Genomic DNA, 25,108 nt, shown 5'->3' with positions numbered 1-25,108 from the left:
GTTTTTAAATTTTAAAAAATTAAGGGAGCATGTTTTTAGCTGAGCTAGACCAAGGCCCAACAGAGGGCTTCAATTGTTCACATGATTTTTAAAAAAGCTGCTAGACCGTTCTCTTCCAGCTGTTTTGCGATGCATAACAACGGGATGCTGCTACGAAAACACTGCAGCATATTGCTCAGGTATTTCTAATTCTATTTGAATCGGGCAGCATCTCTTACGTCTGCTTGGCTGCTTTCTACCCTCCCTCTTCCTGACCTAGTCAGGCAAACCTGACTTTCTCAAATCTCGGGAACTAAGCTGGCCCTACCCTGGCTAGCATTTGGATGGTAGACCTTCAAGGATACTGGGGGTCATGATGCAGAGTTGGGCAATGGCAAAACACCTCCGAACCTCCCTTGCCCGGCTAGCAGACAACCTTCAGATCTCCTTGCAGAATTACACACGCAGTGCGATAGATAGATAGATAGATAGATAGATAGATAGATAGATAGATAGATAGATAGATAGATAGATAGATAGATAGATAGATAGATAGATAGATAGATCAACCTCCCCTCCACCCATCTCCTGCATGGGTGAGTAAATCTGAGCAGATTCTCTGCTTTCCCCTATATGAGAAACAAGAACATATTTCCTTATGCCACGTTATTTTCAAAGCAGGGACGACCCGTCAGCCGAAGATGAGTAGGCAAGAAAGAAATTTTCAAGCTACCTTCATGGACCTTTGATATTAATAGACCCAAGTTATATGGCTTAAAATACGAGTTAGTGTGTTGAAGACTTTTGTTCGTCTCCTTGGAAAAAAACAATTAAGAAGTAAGTTCGCCGATGAAGAAATATACAAAAACGAGGTTTTATACCTAGGAACTCGTTCTGTTGTTTGAATGCGGTTTTTGCCATCGCCAGCTTGAAAGTTTCTTTCTTGTCTATGTTATTTTCAAAGGCAGAAAGGGTTGCATTTTTCTTTGCAGCAAAATCCCCATCAGCCTTACAGGAGGAGATGAAGTAGGGAGTCAGGGAGCGTTCAGATGGTAGGAAGCAGAAAACATAAAACCAGGCTCCCCTAAGAAGCAGCTTAGAGGGATTTTATTATTTTTGATTTATTCTTTTTTTGCACGGCGACAAATTCCACGCGAAATCTGCCGGCTTTCTTGAAAGCTGGCGTCTCCGGAGCACATAAATATTTCAAGGGCAGGGGGAGGACCTACAAAGAGCAGACAGCGCCTGGCCGTAGAGTTCTTGCTTAGAGGGCTTTATTAAATCAAACAGAGTTTCTCACACGGGTAGCGTGCTTGTGGACGAGGAGTACTTGACCTCGTCCCTTTGGGAGGTCCCCACGTAATTGTCCCTCCGGGCCGCGTACTCCCCGACATTGGGCAGCCCGGGGACCACGCAGCAGCTGAGTGCGCTGCGGTAGATGCTCATGTCATGAGCATCGTACCACTCGTCCGTTTTCTCGTCGTAGCACTCCACGTTGAACGTCGTCGTGAAGCCGTTGAAGCCGCCCACCACGAAGAGGAGGTCGTCCACCACTTCGATGCCGAAGTTGCTCCGGGGGTTGAACATGGTCGGGATGGTCCTCCAGGTGTTGGCGATCGGGTTGTAAGCTTCAGCGCTCCGGAGGCGGTTGGCCCCGTCGAATCCTCCCACCTGGAGACTCCAGAAAGACAGGGGAGTTTGTTGGCTGGGGAAAGCCATCAATTAAACCACCGAAGAACCGGCCGGGACCGGTAAAGAACTTCCCCTCTATTGGTTCGGCACCTTATTCTTCACCATGGATGGTTCTTGGGCAGGCCTCCATCTATGCCAGCCTTGCTCAACTTTTTGACCACCTGAAATATTCTTCCGGCTTTGAGAAACCCCAGAAGTGGTGCAATCGGGCAGAATATAATTGGGAAGCAGAGCTGTGGACATGCTCATCTGTGGCCCACCCCTCCCAGGCCCGTCACTGGCCATGGGGAAAGGGGTTTGACATGACCGTATATTTGGGGGCATCATCTGGGCATGGAATTGGGGACACTGTGGGTGGGCAGGTAGTTGTTTAACTTCCTGAAACTGGACTAGATGACCCTGGAGTCCCGCCCAATAAGGCTTCTGACTGCTCATCTGCAATCTGATTCGCTGTATAGATTCGAATAACGTTACAGCGACATAAGAGCCCCTGCCAGCAGCAGGGGCTCATGGTTATTGTAGTCCACAGACATCGGGAGAGCCACAGCTTGGCCACCCCTGCCTTAACACCTATTTCTATATGGTCCAAGGGCGTATAGATGTATTTGACCATGGAAAGGGACCACTTTGGGGTCAAAACGCATCTGTGTTTTGGCCCTTAGCCTTCCCCTGTGTACAGGTCGATTCTGCCCTTGCTGCGCTACGCAGTATATTCAACTGAGATTTCATCCGTGTTTTTAGCTTTTATTATTTGCACACAATCGTAATAAATATTTGGACGTTTCGTATCGCCCCGCCCAAGGAAGCGCAAACCTCGTTCCTGCCCCTACCGCGTAGACGTGCTCTCCGTACGCAATCACCCCGATGCCGCTGCGGCGGCTCCTCATCGGCGCGATCAAGCTCCACTGATCCACTTTGGCGTCGTACACCTCGGCGGTAAACAGGCATTCGTTCCCGTTGAACCCTCCGCAGATGTAGACCTTTTCTCGTTTCAAAGCCAAGCGGGGAGGGAAGGCAGAAAGTCAGAGCGGCGTTAGGAACCGGGAAATGTAAAACTGGGCCTATTACTACAGAATCCCCTTCAAGCGGTACCTGGGAAAGGCCTAAAATCAGACCAAAGACAATTAGCAGGTAAACCGAGGTCCATTTTTTAATTTGATTGTGTTTTTTTGCGAGAATCCAATGGTTGCTCATGATGTTTGGGAAAACGTCTGTGTTTTTCAGTTCGTTAACGTCAAATTATTTTTATTCTTGGCCGCATGTGTTTAGTTCTTCTGCCGACTGGCTGTTGGAGATTACTGACTCTAGCAAGTGGTTTTTATGTTCACAAAGGGCTCTGCTTGCAGCTATTCTTGGTGAATATTTGGAAGATGTAGGTTGTTGGTTTGGAGGGGGGGGCAGCTTTTGGGAGCATGTAAAGCCGATATTACAGTGATGACACTGGGTGCCAGTCCGCTAGTTGAGTTGTTGGTTTTTGACCTTTGAAGCCCTGAATAGCTTGGGATTAGGGTATCTAAGGACTGTCTTCTCCCATATGTGCTTGGCCAGGAATGAAGATCATAGGAAGAACCCCTCGTTGTTAGGTAAATAAATAAATAGGTGGATGAACAAGACAGGGCATTTTCAGTGGCAGCCCCACAATTATGAAACAACTTCCCTCGCTTTCAATCTTTAGGAGGCATCTGAAAACGTTTGTGTTTAGGACTGCATTTGAATCACGCCATCCTAAATTGTGATTCTAGACCAGGGGTAGTCAAACTGCGGCCCTCCAGATGTGCATGGACTACAATTCCCACGAGCCCCTGCCAGCGGTCGCTGGGAATTGTAGTCCATGCACATCTGGAGGGCCGCAGTTTGACTACCCCTGTTCTAGACTTTGTTTTTTTTTGCTTTTTAGGACATTTTATGTACATTATTATTATTATTAAAAGCTACCTTGAACCCCATAAGAAGAAGAGTTAGTTTTTATACCCTACGTTTCTCTACACGAAGGAGTCTCATTTTCCTTCCCTCTCCCCACAACACGCACCTTGTGAGGCAGGTGGGGCTGAGAGAGCTCTGAGAGAACTGGGACTGCCCCAACAGGCCTCATTCATCTCTGAGAGAACCATGCAGGCCCAAGGACACCCAACAGGCCTCGTGTGTCTCAAAGCATCTTACCATCGCCTTCCTTCCTTCTCCCCACCACAGGCAAACTGTGAGGCAGGTGTAGCAGAGAGAGCTCTGAGAGAACTGGGACTGGCCCAAGGCCTCCCAGCTGACTCCACGCAGAGCAGGAGCAGGGAATCAAACCCAGACCTCCATCACTCCGATCCACCGCACCACGCTGGCTCTCCTCCTCGAAGGAGATGCGGTGGATGATAAATATATTTTAAATAAGCCATGCCTGCAAGCCCACCCTGCCACACAACTCTCCGAGCTGAGAACAGCCCCTCACACAAACCAGCACTGGGACGATCGATGCTCCTGGCCGGGTTACCTTTCCGTGCAGGGTCGTGGCGCTGGCGTCACTCCTCTGCTCGTGCATGGGGGCAATCAGGGTCCACTGGTTCGTCTCCGGCTCGTACCTCTCGGCCGTGTTGAGGCGCACGTAGCCGTCGAAGCCGCCCATGGCGTAGATGAAGTTCTCCAGGACAGTGACGCTGACGTAGCAGCGCCGGGAGTGCATGGGCGCCACCTGGTGCCAGGTCTTCTTGACGGGCTCGAAGCGCTTGACGCTGTTGAAGTAGTCCACGCTGTCGAAGCCGCCGATGATATAAACGTAGCCCTTCAGGTAGGCGGCGCCGTGGTACGCCCGAGGGCTCTCCTGCTGGCACGTGACGTTCACCCAGCGGTCCGCGCGGGCGTCGTACGTCTCGATGGCGTTGGTGGGGCTCCCGCCGCTCCAGCCGCCGATGGCGAAGAGGATGGCGTAGGGCAGGCGGGGCCTGGTCAGCGGGTTGGTGAAGTCCGAGCTGGACGGGCCGTTCATGTTGAGGTCGTACATGGCCTTCAGGGCGTCGATGATGATGGGCTTGCACTCCTCGCTGTCTTTGACGTAGTCGTGCATCTTGACGTTGTTCATGAAGTACTCGGCGTGCATCAAGGCCAGGCGGACCTGGGGAGAGAGCGGGCGAGAGTTGCAGACGAGGACAGCGGCCGAGCCGTGCCGATCCCTCCAGCTCCCCGTAAAAGACTTGATCGGCCTCCGAAAACTCAAGGCAGGTTACATAAAAATATAAATCCCATAAAATCCCATAAAACCCATTAACACACACACACACACAAGTAGAAGTAATAGTAGAAGTAGTAGTAGTAGTAGAAGTAGAAGTAGAAGAAGAAGAAGAGTTGGTTCTTATATGCTGCTTTTCTCTACCTGGAGGAGTCTCAAAGTGGCTTACATTCGCCTTCCCTTTCCTCTCCCCACAACAGACACCCTGTGAGGTGGGTGAGGCGGAGAGAGCCCTGATATCACTGCTTGGTCAGAACAGCTTTATCAGTGCTGTGACTAGCTGGCTGCATGTGGGGGAGCAAAGAATCAAACCCGGCTCGCCAGATTAGAAGTCCGCACTCCTAACCACTACACCAAACTGGCTCCCTCTCTCTCTGTCACACGCACACAAATAAAAATTAAATCCCCCCTTTAACCCATGTAACCCCCCAGCATAACCCCAGTTGGGAAACTCTGGTGCCAAGTCCCCAAAGCAACCCATTCCCGTGGAGTCCGCCATAACGTCCGCCCGCACGGCCAACCGCGGCTCGATACGCGGAGCTAACCTTGGGGAGCAGACCTGCCATGTGCTGTTTCCTGGTCTGGGGATCGTGGGTGATCCACTTGAGGATGGCCTCGAAGACGGCGTCCTCCTGCTTCACGTTGAGCTCGTCCTTCTCGATGATGTCCTGAAACTCGCTGACCGAGAGCTCCAAGAACTCGTTCGACTCTTTCACCATCTCCTCGAAGTTGTGCAGGATGAACATGTAGGCCGTCTGCCGCAGGTCCGGGGAGTAGTAGTATTCCGTGAACTTGCAGATGCCGATGCAGTTCTCCAGGCACAGCTGGCACTTCATGAAGTCGGAGCACGCCCGGACGATGCCCATCACGTTGAACTGGTCGGCGGCCACGAAGAGGCCCTCCGCGTTGTCCACGGTGATGGGCACCGTCCTGGTGTAGGCGTATTCGATGATGAGCTTCATCATGTCCGGAGTGATGCCGGGGATATTGTAGACCCGCTTCTCCGTGTTATTCCAGCTGCTGGTGAACAGAGCTCTGGGGACCAAAAGAGAGAAGATGACAATTCGGTCTCCGTTCCGGGAAGGTTCGGGACGGCCATCCCCACGCGCTGAAACCCAAGTCACTTTTGAAATGAGCTTCTGTAGGGTTTGGGCATGGCCGTAGGGTTAGACGGCCAGGCAAATATAGGCCGGTTCAGTAGAAACAGCCCCCCTCCTTCACCCCAATTCAAAGGCGTGGATTTCTGAAGACTGAGAGCTGCAGTATTTTATAGGGGAAGGGCTGCCTGGTGGTGGCCCCGTGGGATTCTCAAGGCCGCAATTCTGGCCCGGCTCTGCAGAGTGACCCCCGGTCTCATTTGGTGAGCCGCTTGGACACAGAAACCCGAAAACAATTTGCAGAAGTGAAAGGGACTGAACGCCAGATGTGTCACAGGGGCAAAAAGGATGACAATGAAAACAAGAAGACCCTCCAGGTGGAAGCGTGTGAGGTCCTTTGGTTCATATACGTGTGTAACAATTATTGTGGCCCCTGGTATCGGATGCGCCACTTCATTTTGTTGCTACTGGGATGAGTTTTTAATGCTGTTTTTTTTTTAAGAGCCTCTTGTGGCGCAGAGTGGTAAGGCAGCTGTCTGAAAGCTTTGCCCATGAGGCTGGGAGTCCAATCCCAGCAGCCGGCTCAAGGCTGACTCAGCCTTCCATCCTTCCGAGTACCCAGCTTGCTGGGGGGTAAATGGTAATGACTGGGGAAGGCACTGGCAAACCACCCCGTATTGAGTCTGCCAAGAAAACGCTAGAGGGCGTCACCCCAAGGATCAGACATGACCCGGTGCTTGCACAAGGGATACCTTTACCTTTACCTTTAGAGATGTTTTTATTTCTAAGTTTCTGTGCACTGGGTGATAAAATAGCTGCATTACATTTTAATTTTTAATTGCTCAACCTTTGGCATCCTGGCAGGATTTTCAGGTCGGTCCCTTTCCCTCTTCCCCACCGCCAACCTGGTGTCATGGTTAAAATCGGCAACTTCTAATCTGGAGCGCTGGGTTGGCTCCCCCGCTCCTCTGCCTGCAGCCGGCTGGGCGACCTTGGGCTAGTCACAGTCCTGTTAAGCCTGTCCTCTCAGTTCTCTGAGAGCTTTCTCCATTCCCACTCTGCCTCCCAGGGTGTCTGTTGTGGGGAAAGGAAGGTGACCGTCATCCGCTCGGAGACTCCTTCGGGTAGTGAAAAGCAGGGGGGGATCAAAACCAACCTCCTTCTACAAGAAGCTTCCAAAATCGGATGATCCCAGGCCACGTAGGTCAGGAACCACGGCATTTCATAACTTAAAAAAAAACCCATCTGAGACCACGGCCTGAGCCGTCTCTCGGGTCCACCGTGGGGCACTGACCGAAAGTAGGAGCTGCAGCTGCAGAGGATGTTCTTGTGGGCGTTGAATTCGCAGCTGTTGACTTTGATGACCACGTCGCAGAGCTTCCCTTCCAGCCGGAGTTCGTTGAAGACGGTGCAAGCCATGGCACTCATCTTCCGCTCCATGTGGCAGTGGGAGTACCCCGCCGAAGCGGACGCGTCGTCCATGTTTTTTCTTTCCGAGTTGTTGGGAGGGGACAATTAAGAGCGGCCGGGCCTTTCACTTAACCCTCCTCTTGGGGGGGAAAGAATACCGTGATTGGTTCAGGGGTTCCAGAACCCTTCTCATAATGAGATCTCCCCACCTTTGACCTGGCCGCCTTCTAGAATCTTGGCTGACCTGCCCAGAGGAGAAAGGAAGAGTTAGAAGCAGATCTTCGTTCCTGGGCATTTTTTAAAGCCGTTGCATCCGTGCAGAGGTAAATGTTCATGCCAGGGTTCCGTCACGATAACGCTGTAATTTCTTGCCATTCTCAAACAGGGACTGGCGTGGAACGCAGCATGGGTGGAGAGGGCGGGATTACTTTCTGAATCGAGGAGAAAAACTGGTTTTTCGTACCCAAAAAGAGTCCCAGGGCGCTGACAGTCACCTTTCCCTTCCTCTCCACACAACTGAGAGCTCTAAGAGAACTGCTCTGTGAGAACAGCTCTAAGAGAACCGTAGCGAGCCCAAAGTCACCCAGCTGGCTGCGTGAGGAGTGGGGAATCAAAGCCGGATGTCCAGATTCTGCAGCTCTTTAACCACTACATCACATTGGCTCTTAAAGCAAAGATATTCCCACAGCCAGAACGGAACGATACGTATTCTGACCTCAAGCACACTGCTGGTTTCACCGAATTTCGGAAGATCAGCTGACATTGTGGGCACAAGGTGAGAATGACAGGCTAGGCTGCAAAATTGCCGAGCAAAAGCCAAATCCCCGCTCAGCTATGAACCTCAGAACCTTGGGCCACTTCTTTGCTCAAGGAGTTGTTGCACGGATAGATTAGGGGACTCGAGAAGTGCATTTACCACCCTGAGCTACCTGGAGAAAGGGCAGGATCAAAAAGGACCAGACAGCTCACCTGGCAAACTCCCTATCCTAGTGATACACTTTCTTCAGACTGGTCTCCGGCGTACAGTCCTGATCCGAACAAGAAAACCGTCCTCTTCGTTCTGGGTATCTAGTTTTTGCACTGCACTGGCAAGCTGGAACACAGTCGAGAGATCTGGCTCGAAATGACATCCCCAGGAGCAAAATCTCGCAGATTCCTGTTTAGGAATAAATCCAGGCCTAACGGGTTAGAGAGCTGGGGCCCGTTTGTGCCAAAGGATTTGGGAAGCCCAGACAAAAGAACCAGGCAGAAACGGTCTGCTTTGACATTTTAATGGAACATATATACAGAGAGAGTTATAAAAGGCTGCCTTTCAAATCCTAAATTCTACTCTTTGTCACGAAGACGTTTTGCAGGAACGCAAGAAAGAACTTTATATAAAACAATCTTGGAGGGGGGGGAGAAATAAATAGGAGAAACTGATTGGGGAAAGTTTTGCATGCGCACCAAAAGTTTCCCTGAGTTCCGCTGCTTTTCAGGTATGACCTGAAGACACCTTTCCCACCGTGCTATCAGCCCACCCAGCTGATCGATGCAGCTGTCCGCGCACCGTCGGCCGTGGCCCAACACCTCTCGCAAACACAGTCTCCTTTGCCGGTCCCGTCTCGGTTTTTCAAGCCCCGGCTGGTGCCAGTTCCGCCGCCTCGCGTGCTCTTTCTGGGCTCAGGTGTATTCGCAGAGATGGCCGCATCCTGCAGGGCAATGGGAGCTGGTCTCCAGCCATTTCATGATGTGCTGGAGGTGCCCCCCGTGGCTGCAGCCCTGGCACCAGACGAACAGGCCCTTCACCACGTGGTGGCACACGGCGCACATGCTGGCGCACTGCCGGCACCTGGAGAGAGACCGCAGGGGGGGGGATCAGCCAAGCGGAAAGACCAAGCTGTGTTAACATTCAGTTCCAGCTCAGATCCCACAACCCAATTGCCGCAAGTCCTGACGCGAGTCCATAACTCGTGGCTACGGTTGAGCGATAGGCAAGACTGACCCCCATCAGATCTCGGAGGCTAAGCAGGGCCGACCCTGGCTAGTGTTTGGACGGGAGACCCCCCAAAGATTTGGGTGGAGTTCCTCCAAGGAACACCAGGGACTGTGACACGGAGGTAGTTACTGGCCAACCTTCCCCGGATGTCCCTGGCTACAACCACCTTCGTCCCTGCTGACATTTGGAAGAAAAGACAGCAAAAGACCTGCCACCAGGGATTGGCTAATTGGGTGATCTGGGTCTTGGAAGAGGCCACGCCACCTGTCCGGGGGAGGGCAAAACCTGGACTCTTTCCTCCCCTTGGAGACTCACCGGTCGCAGATCCATCCCTTGTTGCTCATGGGCCGCTTGCAGTTGCTGCAGTTGATGTGCAGGGTGGTGGAGGCCTGGTTGAGGCAGGTGATGGCGCGGCACGTGCTCAGCTTGATCACTTCGTTGGAGATGTTCCACAGCTGGAAGCGCTGCAGCAGGTCGATGTAGGACGTGTACCAATGCTCCTGTGGGTTAGAGACACACGCAGGCAGTCACAGGTCTGCCCTCTTGCCGTCCGGCCAAGGGAGGCTTCTAAAACACTGCAAACGTGGGGTGCAAAATTTCGGGATGCTAAGTAAGGCTAACCCCCTCTGAACGGCCCTTGCTTGGTGGCCAGTCTGAGGATCTCCTGGCTGCATCGCACACGTAACAACAAACAAACAAACAAACACAAGAGGGGGGAGGGAGAAAACCCAACCTGGAGTAGAGTTGAGAACCTGAAAAGAATGAGAAAGCTGCCACTTTACATGATATATAAATGTATTTCATCCGGATTTTAAAATACCATAGAAACAGCAGAGAGGGGCACTTTTTCTATAGATAAATTTGCTCTCTCTTAACATCCAAAGACCTGTAGGTCAATATTAAACACGCACCATGGTTTTGAAACACACAGATTTAAGTAAAATGTGTTCCTATATCATTTTCCAATCAGCTTCGATATTCAAGGGAAGGTCCCTTGCTTGTCTGCTGGATGTTAAAAGTTCTCCTATCAATCAGGATTTTTCCCCTTAACCTTCCCAGCATTTATATTCGGGTGGTCTCCCGGCCAGAACTCCAAATATCCGTCTCCACTTAAGGAAAGTTGGTTTTTATGCCCCACTTTTCACTGCCAGATGGGAGACTCAAAGCAGCTTATAATGGCCTTCTTCCCTTCCCCTCCCCACAACAGACATGCTGTGTGGTGGGAGGAGCTGAGGGAGCTCTAACAGAACTGCTCTAACAGCTGTGTGCTTGGCCCAAGGTCACTCAGCTACCGCCATGTGGAACGGCGGGAAATCGAATCCAGCTCCCAAGATCAGAAGCCGCCCCTCTGAACCACAACACCAAGCTGTTCTAACCCACTCTGAAACCAACCAAAACAGAGGCCTCGTTCCACCACGCACGAAAGACGGCTTGCCAAGTCCACCCCAAAGAGGTACCTGTGCCTGGTCGTCGATCTCCTTCCGGATACGGTCCCCCAACACGATGAGCACGGACGCTGCCATCTGCACGTCCCCCTGCTCAGCGTAGAAGAGCAACATGTCACGGACGATGGGGCTGAAGAAGTCTGTGGGTAGGCGGTTTTCGTACAGGGCGTGCGAGATGGAGATGAGGGAGAAGGACTCCACGGGGGTCAAGGACACCGTCTCGGCCTCGTTGCCGCTGACGTGGGGGGAGTCCGCCTTGTCCTGCAGGTGATCCAGGGCTGAAGGGTTGTCCACGATCTCGTGCCGCAGAGGGAAGGCCTCCTGGGGCAGGATGTACTCTTGCTCCTCTGCCATGAGACGAGAAGAACCCATGAGGCGGTGAGCGATAAGTTGGGTGGAAGGCCACCAAGCAAGGCTCTGTAGAGGAAGGCCACAGCCAACCACCTCTCTGTCCCATTTGCCTTGCTGGCTTTTGATGCGAGACTACCACGGAAGACTCTGAAGAAAGCCATGGCCAACCACCTACGCTTCTCCCTTGTCTTGCAAGCCCCTTGTGGGGTTGCCGTGGGCCTTCAACGAGAGACCACCAAGGAAGCCTCCGTAGAGGAAAGCCATCCTGGCCAACCACGTCTCCTTCTCCCTTGCTTCGAAAGCCTGAAGGCCAGTAGTAGGGAGCTGACTCACCTTGGGGGTTCTCATGATCCATCATGTAGAGGTCATCTTCATCTCCCTCCACATCCCCCAGGAGATAATCCGCAGGGACGTCGCTGCCTTCCGTCTCCTCGTTCTCTAGAGATCCAAGACGGAGGGGGAAGGCAGCAGGTAAGTACTGAGTAAAATGGCCAGACTTTTCTTACCAGCAGAGAGTTTTCTAAGGAGGCCTTCCTAAGCTCACAAGCAGTGTCTGCTACACAATGAGTGGTTGCAAAGAAGACGAAGAAAAGAGTGGGTCAGGAAAAACGTAGGGGAGGGGTGGCCAAAGTCCATGGTCCTGCTTCGCATTCTTGGATGTTCTTATTCAGCAGGGGCTCATGTAGTCCTTGGACATCAGGAGAGCCACTAGTTGGCCAACCCTGACGTACAGAATAAGAACCTCTAAGAATGCGCAAGCAGCCAACTCCCTGGGGCCGACAGAGAGCTCTGGATGCAGGGTTAAGGTGGGCATGTTTCCCTCATTCCCCGTCCTTACCGTCATTGTTGATCAGGGTGGAGGAAGAATCCATGAGGATGTTTTCGGGACGGCTCTCCCCTTTGCTCCGCTCCAGCCGCGACTCGCTGCCGATCCCCGAGGGAATGTCCTTCAGGTTAAAACTGGGGGAGAACACGCCATCGTTGTGGGTCTTGGCAAAACCCAACGCTTGCGTCCGCGTGCCTACTGAACCCCGGATCTCTTTTCATTAGGCTTTATACTTTTTAGGGAGAGGAGGGGACAATGACCGGTAGCCTCACAAGTATCCCGTCTGGCACCGTTTATATTCTGAATGTCACTCAAGCATACAGAGGGACAAGTCAAGATCTCTGGGCTCAATCCTCTTTGAGGACGTCCCTTGAAGGGTGCTGTGCTCTACAAGGTTCAACATCCTGGTCGTCCCTGAGAAATGCAATTGGTCCAGACCTCCTGCCTGGTGGAATGAAACGCTGGCCAAGAATCGGGGCTGATCAGAGCTGATGCAGATCCAGTTTGGCGCTCTTCCCCCAGGCAAACGGTTGAGGCCGATCCCATGCACAAATTAACATCGGTGGGGGCCCTCCCCCTCCTCCCCATCCAAAAAGGGTTTTAACATCTCCCCCCAACTGAGCCCTTGACGCAGGGTTTTGGTTTAAATTTTAATTGGTTGACGGGAAGCTGTTTTAGATTTATTCGCACCTGCTTTTCCTGTTGCAGCCCAGGAACAGGAGGCTCCACCTGGCAGTTTGCATCCTGCTCCATGGCTTACGCTGCTTCCCCTCCCCTCCCCTCCGTTTCAGGCCCCATTTACCTGTTCATGAGCGGGAGGCTGGCGCTGCTCTTCCCCAGGCTGTGATTCAGGTTGGCCGAGGACACGGTGCCGGGGCTCGAATAAATAATCCGAAGCATCGTCCAGGTCTGAGCCACCTGGGGGGCGAGAAGAGAAGGTGCTGAAGACCCCCAGAAGTGCTCTTCTGAGCCAAGGAGAAAAGCACAATGGGAAAGAGATGGGGAAGGGAGGCATCTCTCGGGCCGAAGCATCGCCAGAAAAATCCTTAATGAGGTGGGCATTGTTGGTCCACAGCCCTGGCCACCTGCTTGTGACAAGGCTAAATCGGAGACATTCAGGGCTTGGGACCCGGCGTAATGCAGTGTGGGGGCGAACGACAAAAGAGGGGGCAAAAATCAAAAGCAAACAAATAAATAAACCTGCTCCCCAAGCTAGGAACCTTAAAGGCCCAGCAGGAGAATATAGTCAACGCTAAGACACGAGTATCTATTCTAATTCATGCGTGCATGTAAAATGTTAAAAGGTCAACATAACTCACGCACTAGTGCAAAAAACCAAATCATACCGACACACAGATGAATGACCCCCCCTCCAAAAAAAAAACCCATTTCAAGCCCTCTTGGGGGTCTTCTTCCAGCGTCTGATATTTAAATACACTCATGTATAAGGAAGTTAAAAATCTAAAGTTAAAAATATAGAGGTTCCCCCCACTTATAAAATGTGTCCAAATACATCTCTTAGAGCAGGGGTAGTCAACCTGTGGTCCTCCAGATGTCCACGGACTACAATTCCCATGAGCCCCTGCCAGCAAACGCTGGCAGGGGCTCATGGGAATTGTAGTCCGTGGACATCTGGAGGACCACAGGTTGACTACCCCTGTCTTAGAGCCTCCCAATTAAAATACTGATTCTTCGCGTTCCAGCCTTATTGACGCCCTCTCTCCACCCGAGTGTATTTTCATGTGTCTCGAAGAATTCACTGCAAGGTTCCCTCTCCCACGTGCAACAGGGGTGGCCAAACGGTGTCTCTCCAGAGGCGCACGGACTGCAATTCCCACGAGGCCCCTCACCTGGTTCCGCCCGAGTTCTCTGGCCACCTTGGCGTTATGGTCGCACAGCTCCGCCAGCGGCCTCCCAGCCAGTGCGTACTGCTCGGCGGTTCGCACGAACCAGTCCATGCCCCCCGCGTCGCACTCCGCCTCCGCCTCGAAGACGCTCAGGGCGCTGGACGACGAGACGTACTCAAACTGCTCCGTCGGGTCCAGCTTGCGCTTGAAGAAGATGGGGTGGCGCCGGTCGCCCACGTAGGGCTTGCGGTTCGAGTCGGAAGAGATCAGGCTCTCCTTGGCGGCAAAGGCCAGGTCCCCGAAGAGGCTGTAGCAAAGGCCCTCGGGGTTCGCCCGGTCGATGGGCTGGCTGGCGTCCTTGAAGATGTGCTGGTAGAGGGTGCTGTCCTTGGAGCCCGACAGCAGGAAGTAAGGGTCGTGGAGGTGCCGCCACACGATGCCCGTGGTGACGTCTTTGTGCTCCTCAAACATGGCGGAGGGGATGAAGGGCCGGCGCACGTCCCACACGTAGATGTTGTGGTCCACCATCATCGAGCACGTGGCGATGTGATGCTTGCACTCCGGGCGCCACTTGACCCTGGCCACCGACGCAATGGTCTGCACGCAGTAGATCTCCTTCGCCCGGGTCGTGTTCATGTCCCACACCTTCACCATCTTGTCCCGGCCCCCTGTGGCCAGCCAGCCCCTGGTGCAAGAAACGACGAAGGAGTTTGACAGCAGCACAGATCTCGCATTTATGTCTCCCGGGGCCACCCACCGGCCATTCTGCTTTCTGGCTTTGAATCCTGATTGGGTCCGTTGACATTTCTACGGACCGTGGCTGGGCTCATAACCTGACAGCTTCCTCTCAATTCTCATGTGCCCTTCCTGCCCTTGATTCCATGCGTGCACATGACTCAAGAACACCCATCCTTAGAAGAAATTCTCAACTTTACAAAGATGACGGAGCTACTACAGACTGGCCAGGGATTCTGGGGTTTTGGGGAGGGGCATCACCTGGGCATGGAATCAGAGTCACAGTAGGTGGACACGTAGTTGTGAATTTCCTGCATTCTGCAAAGGGTTGGACTAGATGACCCGGGAGGTCCCTTCCAAATGATTCTATACCGTTCCGCAGGGCCTGAAAAGGGAAGCTCTTCCATCAGTCCTAGAGTCAAGGCCAGGGAGATCCTAACATGGGCCTTCCCCATTTCTTTCCATGCCACGGGGGGGGGGGGGGGATCTGTTAGTTTAAAGCAGTCGCCAGGCAGTGACCGGGTTTTAATTGTAATCATTTTAATATGGGAGTTAAATCATGCATTAGTGTGATTATTTTATTCTGATGATGCAAGCCGCCTCGAGCCCATATCGGGAGAGAGGCAGTCTAGGAATTTCTCCCCTCTTGAATCCCTAGAGCAAAGAGACACGGAGGACAGAGAGAAAGAATGCAGGTAGCTACAGCCTAGGGAGTGTGTTCTTTGTGCCAATCTGTCCCGTCCCCTACCCTGTCCATACCTGTCCTCGGGGTGCCAGTCGCAGCAGAAGACAGGCCCGTTATGGGCCGTGAACATCCTCTCGTAGCGATCGGGCCGTCGGATGTCCCACAGCTGGACGTTCCCGTTCTCAAAAGTGGCCGCAAACGTGAAATAGTCGCGGATGCTGAACTGGACGTCCCGCACGCTTTCCGACTGACCTGGAGAGGGGGAAATGGCTCAGCAGATCTTGCCCTTGTGGAAAATGTCATGCCCTCAGCTAGGAGAGCTCTGACAGGACTGCTCTGGGAGAACAGAACTCTCAGGGCTGTGACTAGCCCAAGGTCCCCCCCAGCGGCTGAGCTCGGGCGCACTTTTACCTGAGAAGGTGCTCACGGAGTCTTTCTTGCGCAGGTCAAAGCACTTCATGTAGCCGTCCTGGGAGCCGCTGAGCAGCATGTAGACTTCGGTGGGGTGGAAGCAGACCTTGTTCACGGTCCGCTTGTGCTCCGTGAAGAGCTGGTCCTGCTTGTTGCGGGAGGGCTTGCCCAGGTTCCACGTCACCACCACCCCGTTGGTGGCGGCCGTGGCCAGCAGGTTCTCGTCCATCTGGTGCCACACCACGTCGGCGCAGCTGAAGTTCAGGGAGGGCTTGCGGCCCACGCGCAGGTTCAGTTTCTCCACAAACTGGTCTTCTTCTATGGAGTAGATCTTGAAGATGTTGCGGCCGGCCACCACCACCTGGGCCGCGTCCCGGCACACGCTGATGGCGTTGGCGGGGGCGTCCAGGTGGCAGAACATGGTCCGCCCGGTGATGGTGTTCCCGCCGAGGGCAGTGGTCACCCGGGCCATCTTCTCCATGGCTGCCGCCACAGCTGTCACCACGGCCACGGAGCAAAGGGTGTGTAGATTTGAGCTTTGGGACAGCCCGATCGCAAAACCAGGCCTGTTTCCACTGACGGCGGATCCTTATTTTGGCAGGAAAGGAGACGATTCCTACAGAAGTCCGTCCAGGCGTGGATCTCCTCTTTTAACACAAGCAAAATCCTTTACGGAATCGGTATTTAATCGGTGTCCTTTGCCCCTGAGGAGACACGAACAGAGGAAACAGGTGAGGAGGTGCCTGAAAATAAAAAACGGGGGAATTTCCCAGAAAGCTCCCCAAGGCCCTAAAGACAGCTTGATCCGCCCCAGGGATGAAGCCCCCAGCCTCTGTGATCGCCCACCACCAGGACCAGTCCAGTGTGTGTGTGTGTGTGTGTGTGGGGGGGGTGTTTGAAAGCCTGTAGGGTTGCCAAATCCAAGCTGGGAAACTACTGGACATTTGGGGACAGAAGTGGGGAAGACAGGCACCTCAGTGGGTGCAATGCCATAGATTGACACCCCCCCCCTCCCAAGCAGCCATTTCCTCCAGGGGAACTGATCTCTCCCCCTGGGAGATGAGCTGCAATTCCTGGGCACCCCCAGGCCCCACCTGGAGGCTGGCATCCCTGAACCTCGGTGGGGCACAAGGCCATAAAGCCCCCCTTCCAAAAGCAGCCATGTTCTCCAGGGGGACTGGTCTCTGGGGGGCTGCGGATGAGCTGCAATTCTTGGGGAGACCCACCTGCAGGCTGGGACGATCGAATTTGACGCTTTACCAGCTTGGGCGGGGGGGACACTCTGCACATGCACAAAGGCACGCTTTGCACATGCAGAAAGAAAGAAAGAAAGAAAGAAAGAAAGAAAGAAAGAAAGAAAGAAAGAAAGAAAGAAAGAAAGAAAGAAAGAAAGAAAGAAAGAAAGAAAGAAAGAAAGATCCCCCAAACCGACCTGCTCTCTCCGCCACGGGCCTTCCGGGGCTCCCCCTCGCGGCTCCTCGGCCTGCCGGGCTCGGGCGACCCACGGAGGGAAGGAGAGAGAGGCCTGGACGGCGCTTCCGCCCCGACCGCGGCTGGCCCGGCCCTTTCCGCGGCGAGGCCGCTCCTCTGCGCTTCGCCCCGCCCCCCGCCCCGCCTCCCGCCCCGCCCACCCCACAGCGCTCTCCCCGGGTGCCAGCTCCAGGCTGGGGGAGGCCGGGAGGTTTGGGGCGACGGGGCCTCCGTGGGGCGCAGTGCAGAGCCCGCCTTGCAAAGTAGCCCTTGGCTGCAGGAGAGGGGAGCTTGGAGTTGAGGGGGGATTGGGGGGGGTCTTGGAGGCTGGCATCCCTGGGACTCTGTGGGGTGCCATGCCATACACATACAGGACCCCCTCCAAGGCACCCATTTCCCCCACTAGGATGGAGCTCTAGTCTGGAGAGGAGCTGGGGTGCCGGGATCCCCAGGTCCCGCCTGGAGGGTGGCGTCCCTGGGCCGCTGTGGGGTTGCAGTCTCCAGGCCCCCATACAGGCCCCCATACAGGCCCCCTCCAAAGCAGCCATGTTCCCCAGGGGGGTTGAGAACTGGTCGGCGAGGGAAGCTCGAGGAGAACTGTCCCCCTAACTGGCCGCATGGGGAGGAGAGGTCAATCAAACCCGGTTCTCCAGTTTGTGGCTTTTTTTTTAGCCATTATGTTGGTTCCCCTACAATTTCAGCCGCGGTCGCTGCCACTAGCTAGGAATATTTCCTAAACTTCTCGCCCTGAAAGAGGATATTTTCATCAGTTTATTTTTAAAAAGAGCCTCAAATAGGACAGCCAGTCAAAAAGGAGGACATCGTGAGGATGCCAGCCTCCAGGTGGGGCCTGGGGATCCCCTGGAACTGCAGATTAGAGCTCAGTTCCCCTGGAGGAAATGGCTGCTTTGGAGGGGGGAGTCTACAACATTGCACCCCAATGAGATCTCTGTCCTTCTCCGACTCCATCCCCAAATTTCAGAGTTTCCTACCCTGGATCTGGTAAACCTACCCCCCCCCCCGCATCACTCCCTGGAGACGGGAGGAAGACCTGGTAACCCTTCCCTATGAAGATTTATGAATTGCAATTGCCTCTGTAATAATTAACCTCAGTATTCCCAAAATTAATTTAACACCCCAACTATCTCCCCATCCAAGATGGCTTCCATCCGTCTCCTCCATTTTACGCACAGCCCTGCGGGTTGCGTGGCAGACTTCTAAAATCCCATCCTTCCCTCAAAGAAGGGTGGTGTGGCGTACACGGTTTGCCTCTTCTCCGGTTTCCTCTCACAACAGCCCTGCGAGGGAGGTCTGGCAGAGCGTGACAAGCTGAAGACGGTAAGGCTCCCTCGGAAGGCTCCTGGTGGTTCTTTCTCCGCTTGACGGTTCTTCCCTCTGTTTCATTTAAGCTTCACAATAACCCTGCAAGGTAGGGCAGGTTGAAAGAGAGGCTGAGGGCTTGGCAATCACTCAGTAAGCTTCAGTGTTCTCCTCACTCTGGGCTGGGTGGAAGGCAAAAGTTTGTGGCACAGTTTGCCAAATTTGATCCTTCTCTCAAAAAATGGCCTAAAAAGTGACTGTTTACAAAGTCTGACTTGTTCGTCCAACCATCTTTGAGGAGAAAATAGCTGCTTGGGGGGGGGGGGACTTCAGACTCACTGGGGGTATCTGTGACTCTCATAGTGTCCTCAAACAGATGACAGCCAAATTTTGTGCTTCTTTTTCAGCTACCTTCATGAAGGGTCTCTACCCCTGGAGTTCAGCCATGAGAACGACCAAATCCTCTTTCCCGGTAAGGTTGCATAACATGTTCCTAGTTTTGGTGGGTTTGGGTAGCTTTGAGATTCGTATGTGTTAAAGATCAGTTACTTTATTGGATGAGAGCCATTATCAAACACATCCTCTTGTATTCAGCTGTTCACCCTCCTATGTGCATTTCTATCTGTGGCTCTCCAGATGTCCATGGACTACAATTACCATGAGCCCCTGCCAGGGACATCTCCGCATTGGTTTTGATGGATGCTTACTCTTTTCGGGTGCCGGAATATCTTTAGGTTTATTTATTTATTTAGTTGCTCATTTTTGGTTTTGCTCCCTGAATGTTTGGGGTTGTGTGGGATGTTTTCACCTCCGTCTGTACCACTTGTAAATATTTTTAAAAAACACATGACAGAGAGAGGGACGGGCAACCGTTGGCGTTTTTTAAAATGTTTAATATATATTTTTATAAACAGATCACATGATAAAATCGCACAAGAAACACTTACCAAATATAAGGTTATATCTTCCGAATATACAGGAGAATGAGGCTTATGTACAGTATAAGAAAAATGGTCTTTTTTTTCCGAGTTTTTAATAATTTTAATTTCCCTCTTCTATAGCAATTTGAAGTAGCACAGCTTCAATCACGTAAAGAATACTTTGGACCAGTGGACGCTTAAAATTGAGGTGCTAGGGAGACTGGGGTGGGGTTGGGGGCGCGTAACCCACCAGAAATCTCTCCTGCAGAAGTCCCATCGAAACAAATTTGCGATTTCCACTTGCGTCTTGTGCAGGAGAAATCCCTGATGAATTTGTGCCCGGCACGGGGGCTGGAGGAACTCTTGTGGAAAATGGGGTCACACCCCTCAGCCTCTTCTACAACACGAGTAGTTTATGGTATTGCTGTTACTCTACCCTCACAAGACGGGAGACCTTGACGTAGTTCCTCTGCCCACACTTCTTTGCACAGGCCTTTTCCTCACACGAGTGGCTCCCTCCACCCCCAGCCTTTTTCGACTTTTGAGGGACCCCTGAAATATTTCTCGGCCTTCAGGGACCCCCGGAAGTGGTGAGAGGGAATCTCTGCCCTATCCTCCTCCAAGCCCCTTTCTTTGTGGGTCACATCGCTTCTTGGATTGTGCATCCCAGTGATGACATCCTGATGGCCTAACCGTGGTTAGCAGGACTCTGCAAGCCAGCTTCTACCCTCCCGTCTGTTTCCAGAGCGAACTGTGGTGAATCATGGGCAGCTCGAACCAGAATTCGCAAGCTTGTTTCTTACCGTCGCCACAAGCTCTGTCGCTGTGACTCCTTCCGAAGTACAGGTAGACCACGCTACCATGGTTAGCTCTGAAAAGGTAGCCAGGGAGAAGGCCTTGAGCTTCTTCTCCCAATGCACCTTTCTTTCCCAAATCTGGAAGCAGCACACCTGTACAGGGCCGAGGAGCGGAGCTGAGCAACGGTCTGTTGGACGAAACCCTTAGTTAAGAATTCTACCCATTATTGGCCATTTTGATCTTACGACGATGGATGATAACGAAAAAGGATTGTTAGTATTAATGGCATGGTGAGAGCAGGTGGGAATCCTATTAACAGGCAACGGATGCAAAGAAAAAGAACTAGCAACGAATAAGACTTAAAATGATCCTGGCAGAAACGGGATTCTTCCAAAATGGCTGCTCAATTCATCAAGACATACTTTTGCATGAATCCCATCGAAATGAACGGGGCTGCTCAAGAAGGCGGTAGAAGCTGGAATGATTCGCCTGGAACCTCGTTTATTCCTGTGCCACCTTTCTCCCTTCTCCAAAATTGAGCTTCGGGGGTCCCGGCTAACCAGAAGGACACGGTTCCCTGTGCTCTATGGGAGAATTTGGAAATTCTCTTTTTTTAAATTTACAAGCAATATTCTTCTGTATACCCAAGGAGCTAGAATCCTTCATTTGTTTGCCAGAAGGAGCATGGGGGGTGATTAATCTTGGGGGGGGGGAGAACAATTAGGAATCACCAAACCACACATGCTTCCAGATTTCTCCCCTCCCTGATACAAAAAAACGCTATTGTGCTAGCCAGTCTCCTTTCTGCCCACCTTTAGTCGACACTCAACTGCTCTCAATGTTGGGGGGGGGGGAGGTTGGCGTGTTCTTTTGGCGGATTTACAACATCATATTATTCTCAACAACGTGGGCGCCTCCCCCTAACAGGTCGAAATCTGCACCTTCTCTCAAGTGACCTGTGCTTGTGCTACAGTGATGAAATGAGAAATGATAAGAACAGGTAAATGGAGCCCTGAATATCATCCGTCTACCCCAAATGAGGGGCTAAGCAGAGGCTAATGGATATTGGCTTGCTTGAGGCTTCCAGGCTCCTACCAAACTGTGGCTTTCCAGTTGTCCGTGGACTACAATAACCATGAGCCCCATGCGAGTGCGTTAGCAGGGGCTCATGGTGATTGTAGTCCACGGACGCCCGTCCTCAGCCGTTGCAATCGCCCCCGGCTCTTGCAATTCATCCGTTGCTGTCGCTGATTTAGCGTTCCAAAATAACATTCCCGGGGAATCCCAGAAAATGCACATTCTCACTTTACGATTTTGAACGCTGCGTTCCAGAAACACATTGTGCCCATGCAACAGCACCCCCCCCCAAGGAAGGGACTGGACCAGCAAGGTGCTTTGTGACCCCTCCCTCCCGTAACATGGCTGACTCCTAAAGAAAAGGTTTTCAATAAAGCTGCGGTCCGAGAAGCAATCTTGATAGCACCCCTCTCTCTCTCTCTTTTTTTTTTGAAGACAAAACGAGAGAAAAAATATTCCTCCAAACGCACCATTTCGGAAGGCACTTACTGCTCAATGGCTTCTTTTTCTGCACCTGACCCACCTCCAAGTCTTCCTCGCACTTCCCTCCTCTCGAAAGTCTCAAACGGGACACTTAGGAAAGTCTGGACATCATGAAGCAGAGAACCCTCGGATCACGGCCGATCCGTGCGTGACCTTCTTTCCTTTTTAGGTTGACCCTTACGAGGGTTGAAGTGTAAATGTGGGAATGTGAAATGAGGCTAACCCTCTGGAACCCCTTGCGCTGTACACACCCACTCTTTCGGAGACCTCTGCTGGTTCTGTCCCGCTGCCGTCCGCACTCGCAGGGAGCAAACCTCCGTGTGCCGCGGCGTAATGTGTGAACGGGCCTCACAGTAGCACAGGGCTTAATTTGGAGCAGTTTTGGCCTCGGAATTTGTCAATCTGAGATCTCCTTAAATATCTAGTAAACTAGCAACGAGATCCTTAGTAGGGTGTGTAATAATTCAGTTTAGGGTGGCACTGGCCACATTTTTTGAGGGAGGGCAATTGCCTGTTTTTGAAAATTATCCGGAAAGATAGTATGCTCTAAGCAGGTGCAGCGGATTTATAACCCCAAATCAGTGTAACTTCAACTCTGTAGGCCTCTGCGGTTATTGGGAAGCAATGGGGATTCTCGTTCAAGTTGTCGCTGATGACCGAGCCTCTGCTTTGAACGGAGGTTCCCCGGTTCAATCCCCGGCATCTCCAGTTAAAAAGGACCAGCCAGGAGGTAACACGAAAGACCTCCACTTGAGACCCTGCTGGTCTGAGCAGGCAAATTCAGTATAAGGCAGTTGCACGTGTGGAATACTATGCAGTCCCCCTCTGAAGTCCTTCCCCAACCTGAATGCTTCCTTTCTTAGGGTCCACCCCCCAAAACCCCCAATTTGGAGCTGGCGGACCCAAATTTGAGGACAGATTTCCACTGAGAAGCATCATGGCTATGACCAGACTTTCATGAGTAGAATTACAGTGAGATCTGGGGAGTCCCGTTCCCATATGCAAGTCCAGCACTTAGAACAGGGGTGACCAAACTGTGGCTCTTCAGATTCCGTGGACTACAGTTACCATGAGCCCCTGCACAGTATGGTGCTGGCAGGGGCTCATGGCAAGTGTAGTCCACGGACATCTGGAGAGCCCCAGTTTGGCCATCCCTGCTATTGGGGCTTCTGTGTCCAGAGTTTTCCAAAGATCCCCAATTTTGGAAAAGACCAAAGTTGACCATTGGCAAGATTGAGGGTCAGCTATATCTCCCAACCGCCTTTCCCTCCCGCCATGCTTCTTTGGGGGAGGTCGAGGAGGGACCTCGAATACGATCCACAGCTGTAGCCCCCCTACGAGCCCCTCTCCCACCCCACACCTGGCCCTCCCAATCACACAGTTCGGTGGGACGGGGAAGAGAGGCCGAAAGAGCAGGAAGTCGTAAAACATTATCCTAAAAAAATAAGGCTCGGTTTAAAGCTTTATAAAGGTGTCATGGCAACATAATTTTGCAATGTAAAAAGAAGGAAAGAAACGAGGCGCCGTACAACTGAGTTCATTTGCGAGTTCCTTACAGAATGAAGTCGCCGGCGTTCAGGTGCGTCCTTTAGAAATGATGAGCCTGTTTCGTCCCCCGGCGGCGGGACGTCCGTCGTTGAGCTGGTCGTCCTGCCCAGACTGGATGCATGTAGAAGAAGCTAGGCCTCCGTACGGCTGCTGAGCTGAGCAGGCGACGTAATCGGGACACCTTAGCGACGTCCGGTTGGGACGGATCCTCCTGCTCACAGAAGATTCATAAACAGATTGAGTCTCCCCCACCCCGTAATCCTGTCATGCACTCGGTGAATGAAACCGTCCCCTCAACCCTACCCCTTCCCCTACCGCCGGATCTTTAAATCCCGACGTCTAGCCCGTGAGCCCACACAGGGTTTCTTTCGGCCTCGATGGTAGGAGCATGGTTCCTATCGGGCTCTACACACTGAAAATAGATCGCTCAGTGGCTACTCACCATCACAAGCAAAATGAGACCTCATAATGCCTCTGTCTAGTTTTCTATTAAGTTCAGAAAGCTTAGCATATTACCAACCTGTGGTTTCCCAAATTCCTTGCAGGGTGTGTGCACAGGCTGTATATTTAGTGTAGATGGGGCTTTTGGTCTTCGGTGTTCTATTAAGCTTTTAGCATTTGCAACTCGTGGAATATAAGTAGAAAAACAGCTAATGTTTTCTGAAGCAAAACTTTAAAACGAAAAAAAATAGGACGGTGGGCACAAGGGGGCTTAAATTTGGGGAGCTCCTGAACGTATGCGAAATGTCTCTATGCTTAATCTTCCTCTTAGATTCTATTCTTTATTTTTAATTTATTATTATATATATACTAGAGTATTCTGAAGAATACAGAGTTAGAACCCCAAGGGGCGATGTCGGAATCAGAACTCTCTTTTTTATTAAAATGTTCAGAACCCAAATAATATTTTACAGATAATATACCACCGAAGAAGATGAAAATTGAAAATGGGGAATAGAATTATTTAGAATTATCTATCCAGAACCGGTTTGGGTGGTTATATATTTTGTTTGACATTTTAAAATCCGAGAAAGTTTTTTTTTTGTTTTTTTTGTTATGAACATTTAAATAAAAAAAGAGAATTTAGGATAGCCAAGTGGCCAGAGTTTTTGTCTTAGTTTTTGGACTAGTCATCCGATCCGCCTTCTCAGCAACTTATCGATGCAGGCTGCAATCCCACCGGTGCATATGTGGGGAACAGGTGTCGCCATTCGCAAAGAGCCGTGCTGCTGGTTTGCAAAATAAATCCATTCAAAACCATAAATGAACAATAAATTCCATTACAAGGCCTGGGGTGAGGTCTGGAGCACGTCTAATGGTGACCCTACCCATGATCGGATGAGTCCCAAGCTAGAGTTGTGCTTTTTTGGGATGGCGTGGCTGCGGAGTCTGATACAACAGTTGTCTATTCCTCTGGGTCAGGGGTGACTAACCAGTGGCTCTCCAGATGGACGTATACAGATAGCATAACACTGGGGGGAAGAGTTTGATTTGCCCCTTTCTTTCCCAAGTTATTAACTTGAAATTTAAACAAGTAGGAAATCCTAGATCAGGGGTAGTCAAACTGCGGCCCTCCAGATATCCATGGACTACAATTCCCAGGAGCCCTTGCCAGCATTCACAAGGGCTCCTGGGAATTGTAGTCCATGGACATCTGGAGGGACACAGTTTGACTACCCCTGTCCTAGACAAAATGTGGAATCAGATCTCTTGATACAAAAAATACCATGGCAATATAAGCCAGATCGAAAATCCATGGTGCTGGGGGACGTATGTCACTTCCTCCCTTCCTGTTCATGGGGTCACTCGGAGAGCTTCCAAACTT

The 25,108-nt window shown here is 51.9% G+C and overlaps 3 protein-coding genes and 1 long non-coding RNA gene across 6 annotated transcripts in view; 1 reads left to right on the top strand and 3 right to left on the bottom strand.

The window, feature by feature from the left end:
• Positions 1-1,064: 1,064 nt before the first annotated feature.
• Positions 1,065-7,696, bottom strand: KLHL10 (kelch like family member 10). Its single transcript, XM_077316929.1, has 5 exons — positions 7,274-7,696; positions 5,428-5,917; positions 4,151-4,768; positions 2,502-2,651; positions 1,065-1,650 (listed from the first exon to the last, which is right to left on the bottom strand). The coding sequence occupies exons 1-5, from the start codon at positions 7,459-7,461 to the stop codon at positions 1,276-1,278; spliced, it is 1,821 nt and encodes a 606-aa protein (XP_077173044.1). The 5' UTR covers positions 7,462-7,696; the 3' UTR covers positions 1,065-1,275.
• LOC143827410 (uncharacterized) overlaps positions 7,632-25,108 on the top strand; it is a 35,434-nt gene continuing 17,957 nt past the window's right edge. For both annotated transcript variants that reach the window (XR_013227302.1, XR_013227301.1), the window contains exons 1-3: positions 7,632-7,712; positions 16,269-16,398; positions 18,865-18,929. This is a non-coding gene — a long non-coding RNA (uncharacterized LOC143827410). The remainder of the gene's footprint in view (positions 7,713-16,268; positions 16,399-18,864; positions 18,930-25,108) is intronic.
• WDR24 (WD repeat domain 24) lies at positions 8,645-16,272 on the bottom strand. The gene is made up of 9 exons (XM_077316928.1): positions 15,668-16,272; positions 15,331-15,508; positions 13,840-14,521; positions 12,792-12,907; positions 12,002-12,123; positions 11,497-11,601; positions 10,825-11,159; positions 9,683-9,867; positions 8,645-9,220 (listed from the first exon to the last, which is right to left on the bottom strand). The coding sequence occupies exons 1-9, from the start codon at positions 16,146-16,148 to the stop codon at positions 9,052-9,054; spliced, it is 2,373 nt and encodes a 790-aa protein (XP_077173043.1). The 5' UTR covers positions 16,149-16,272; the 3' UTR covers positions 8,645-9,051.
• FBXL16 (F-box and leucine rich repeat protein 16) overlaps positions 19,364-25,108 on the bottom strand; it is a 34,045-nt gene continuing 28,300 nt past the window's right edge. For both annotated transcript variants that reach the window (XR_013227298.1, XR_013227299.1), the window contains exon 8: positions 19,364-23,494. The gene's annotated coding sequence lies outside the window, so the exon portion shown is untranslated. The remainder of the gene's footprint in view (positions 23,495-25,108) is intronic.

The sequence above is a fragment of the Paroedura picta genome, chromosome 17, assembly GCF_049243985.1.
Source record: "Paroedura picta isolate Pp20150507F chromosome 17, Ppicta_v3.0, whole genome shotgun sequence".
Classification (NCBI taxonomy): Eukaryota; Metazoa; Chordata; class Lepidosauria; order Squamata; family Gekkonidae; genus Paroedura; species Paroedura picta.
Note: the sequence above shows the minus strand (reverse complement) of the source record. Positions and strands in the feature narration are given on the sequence as shown.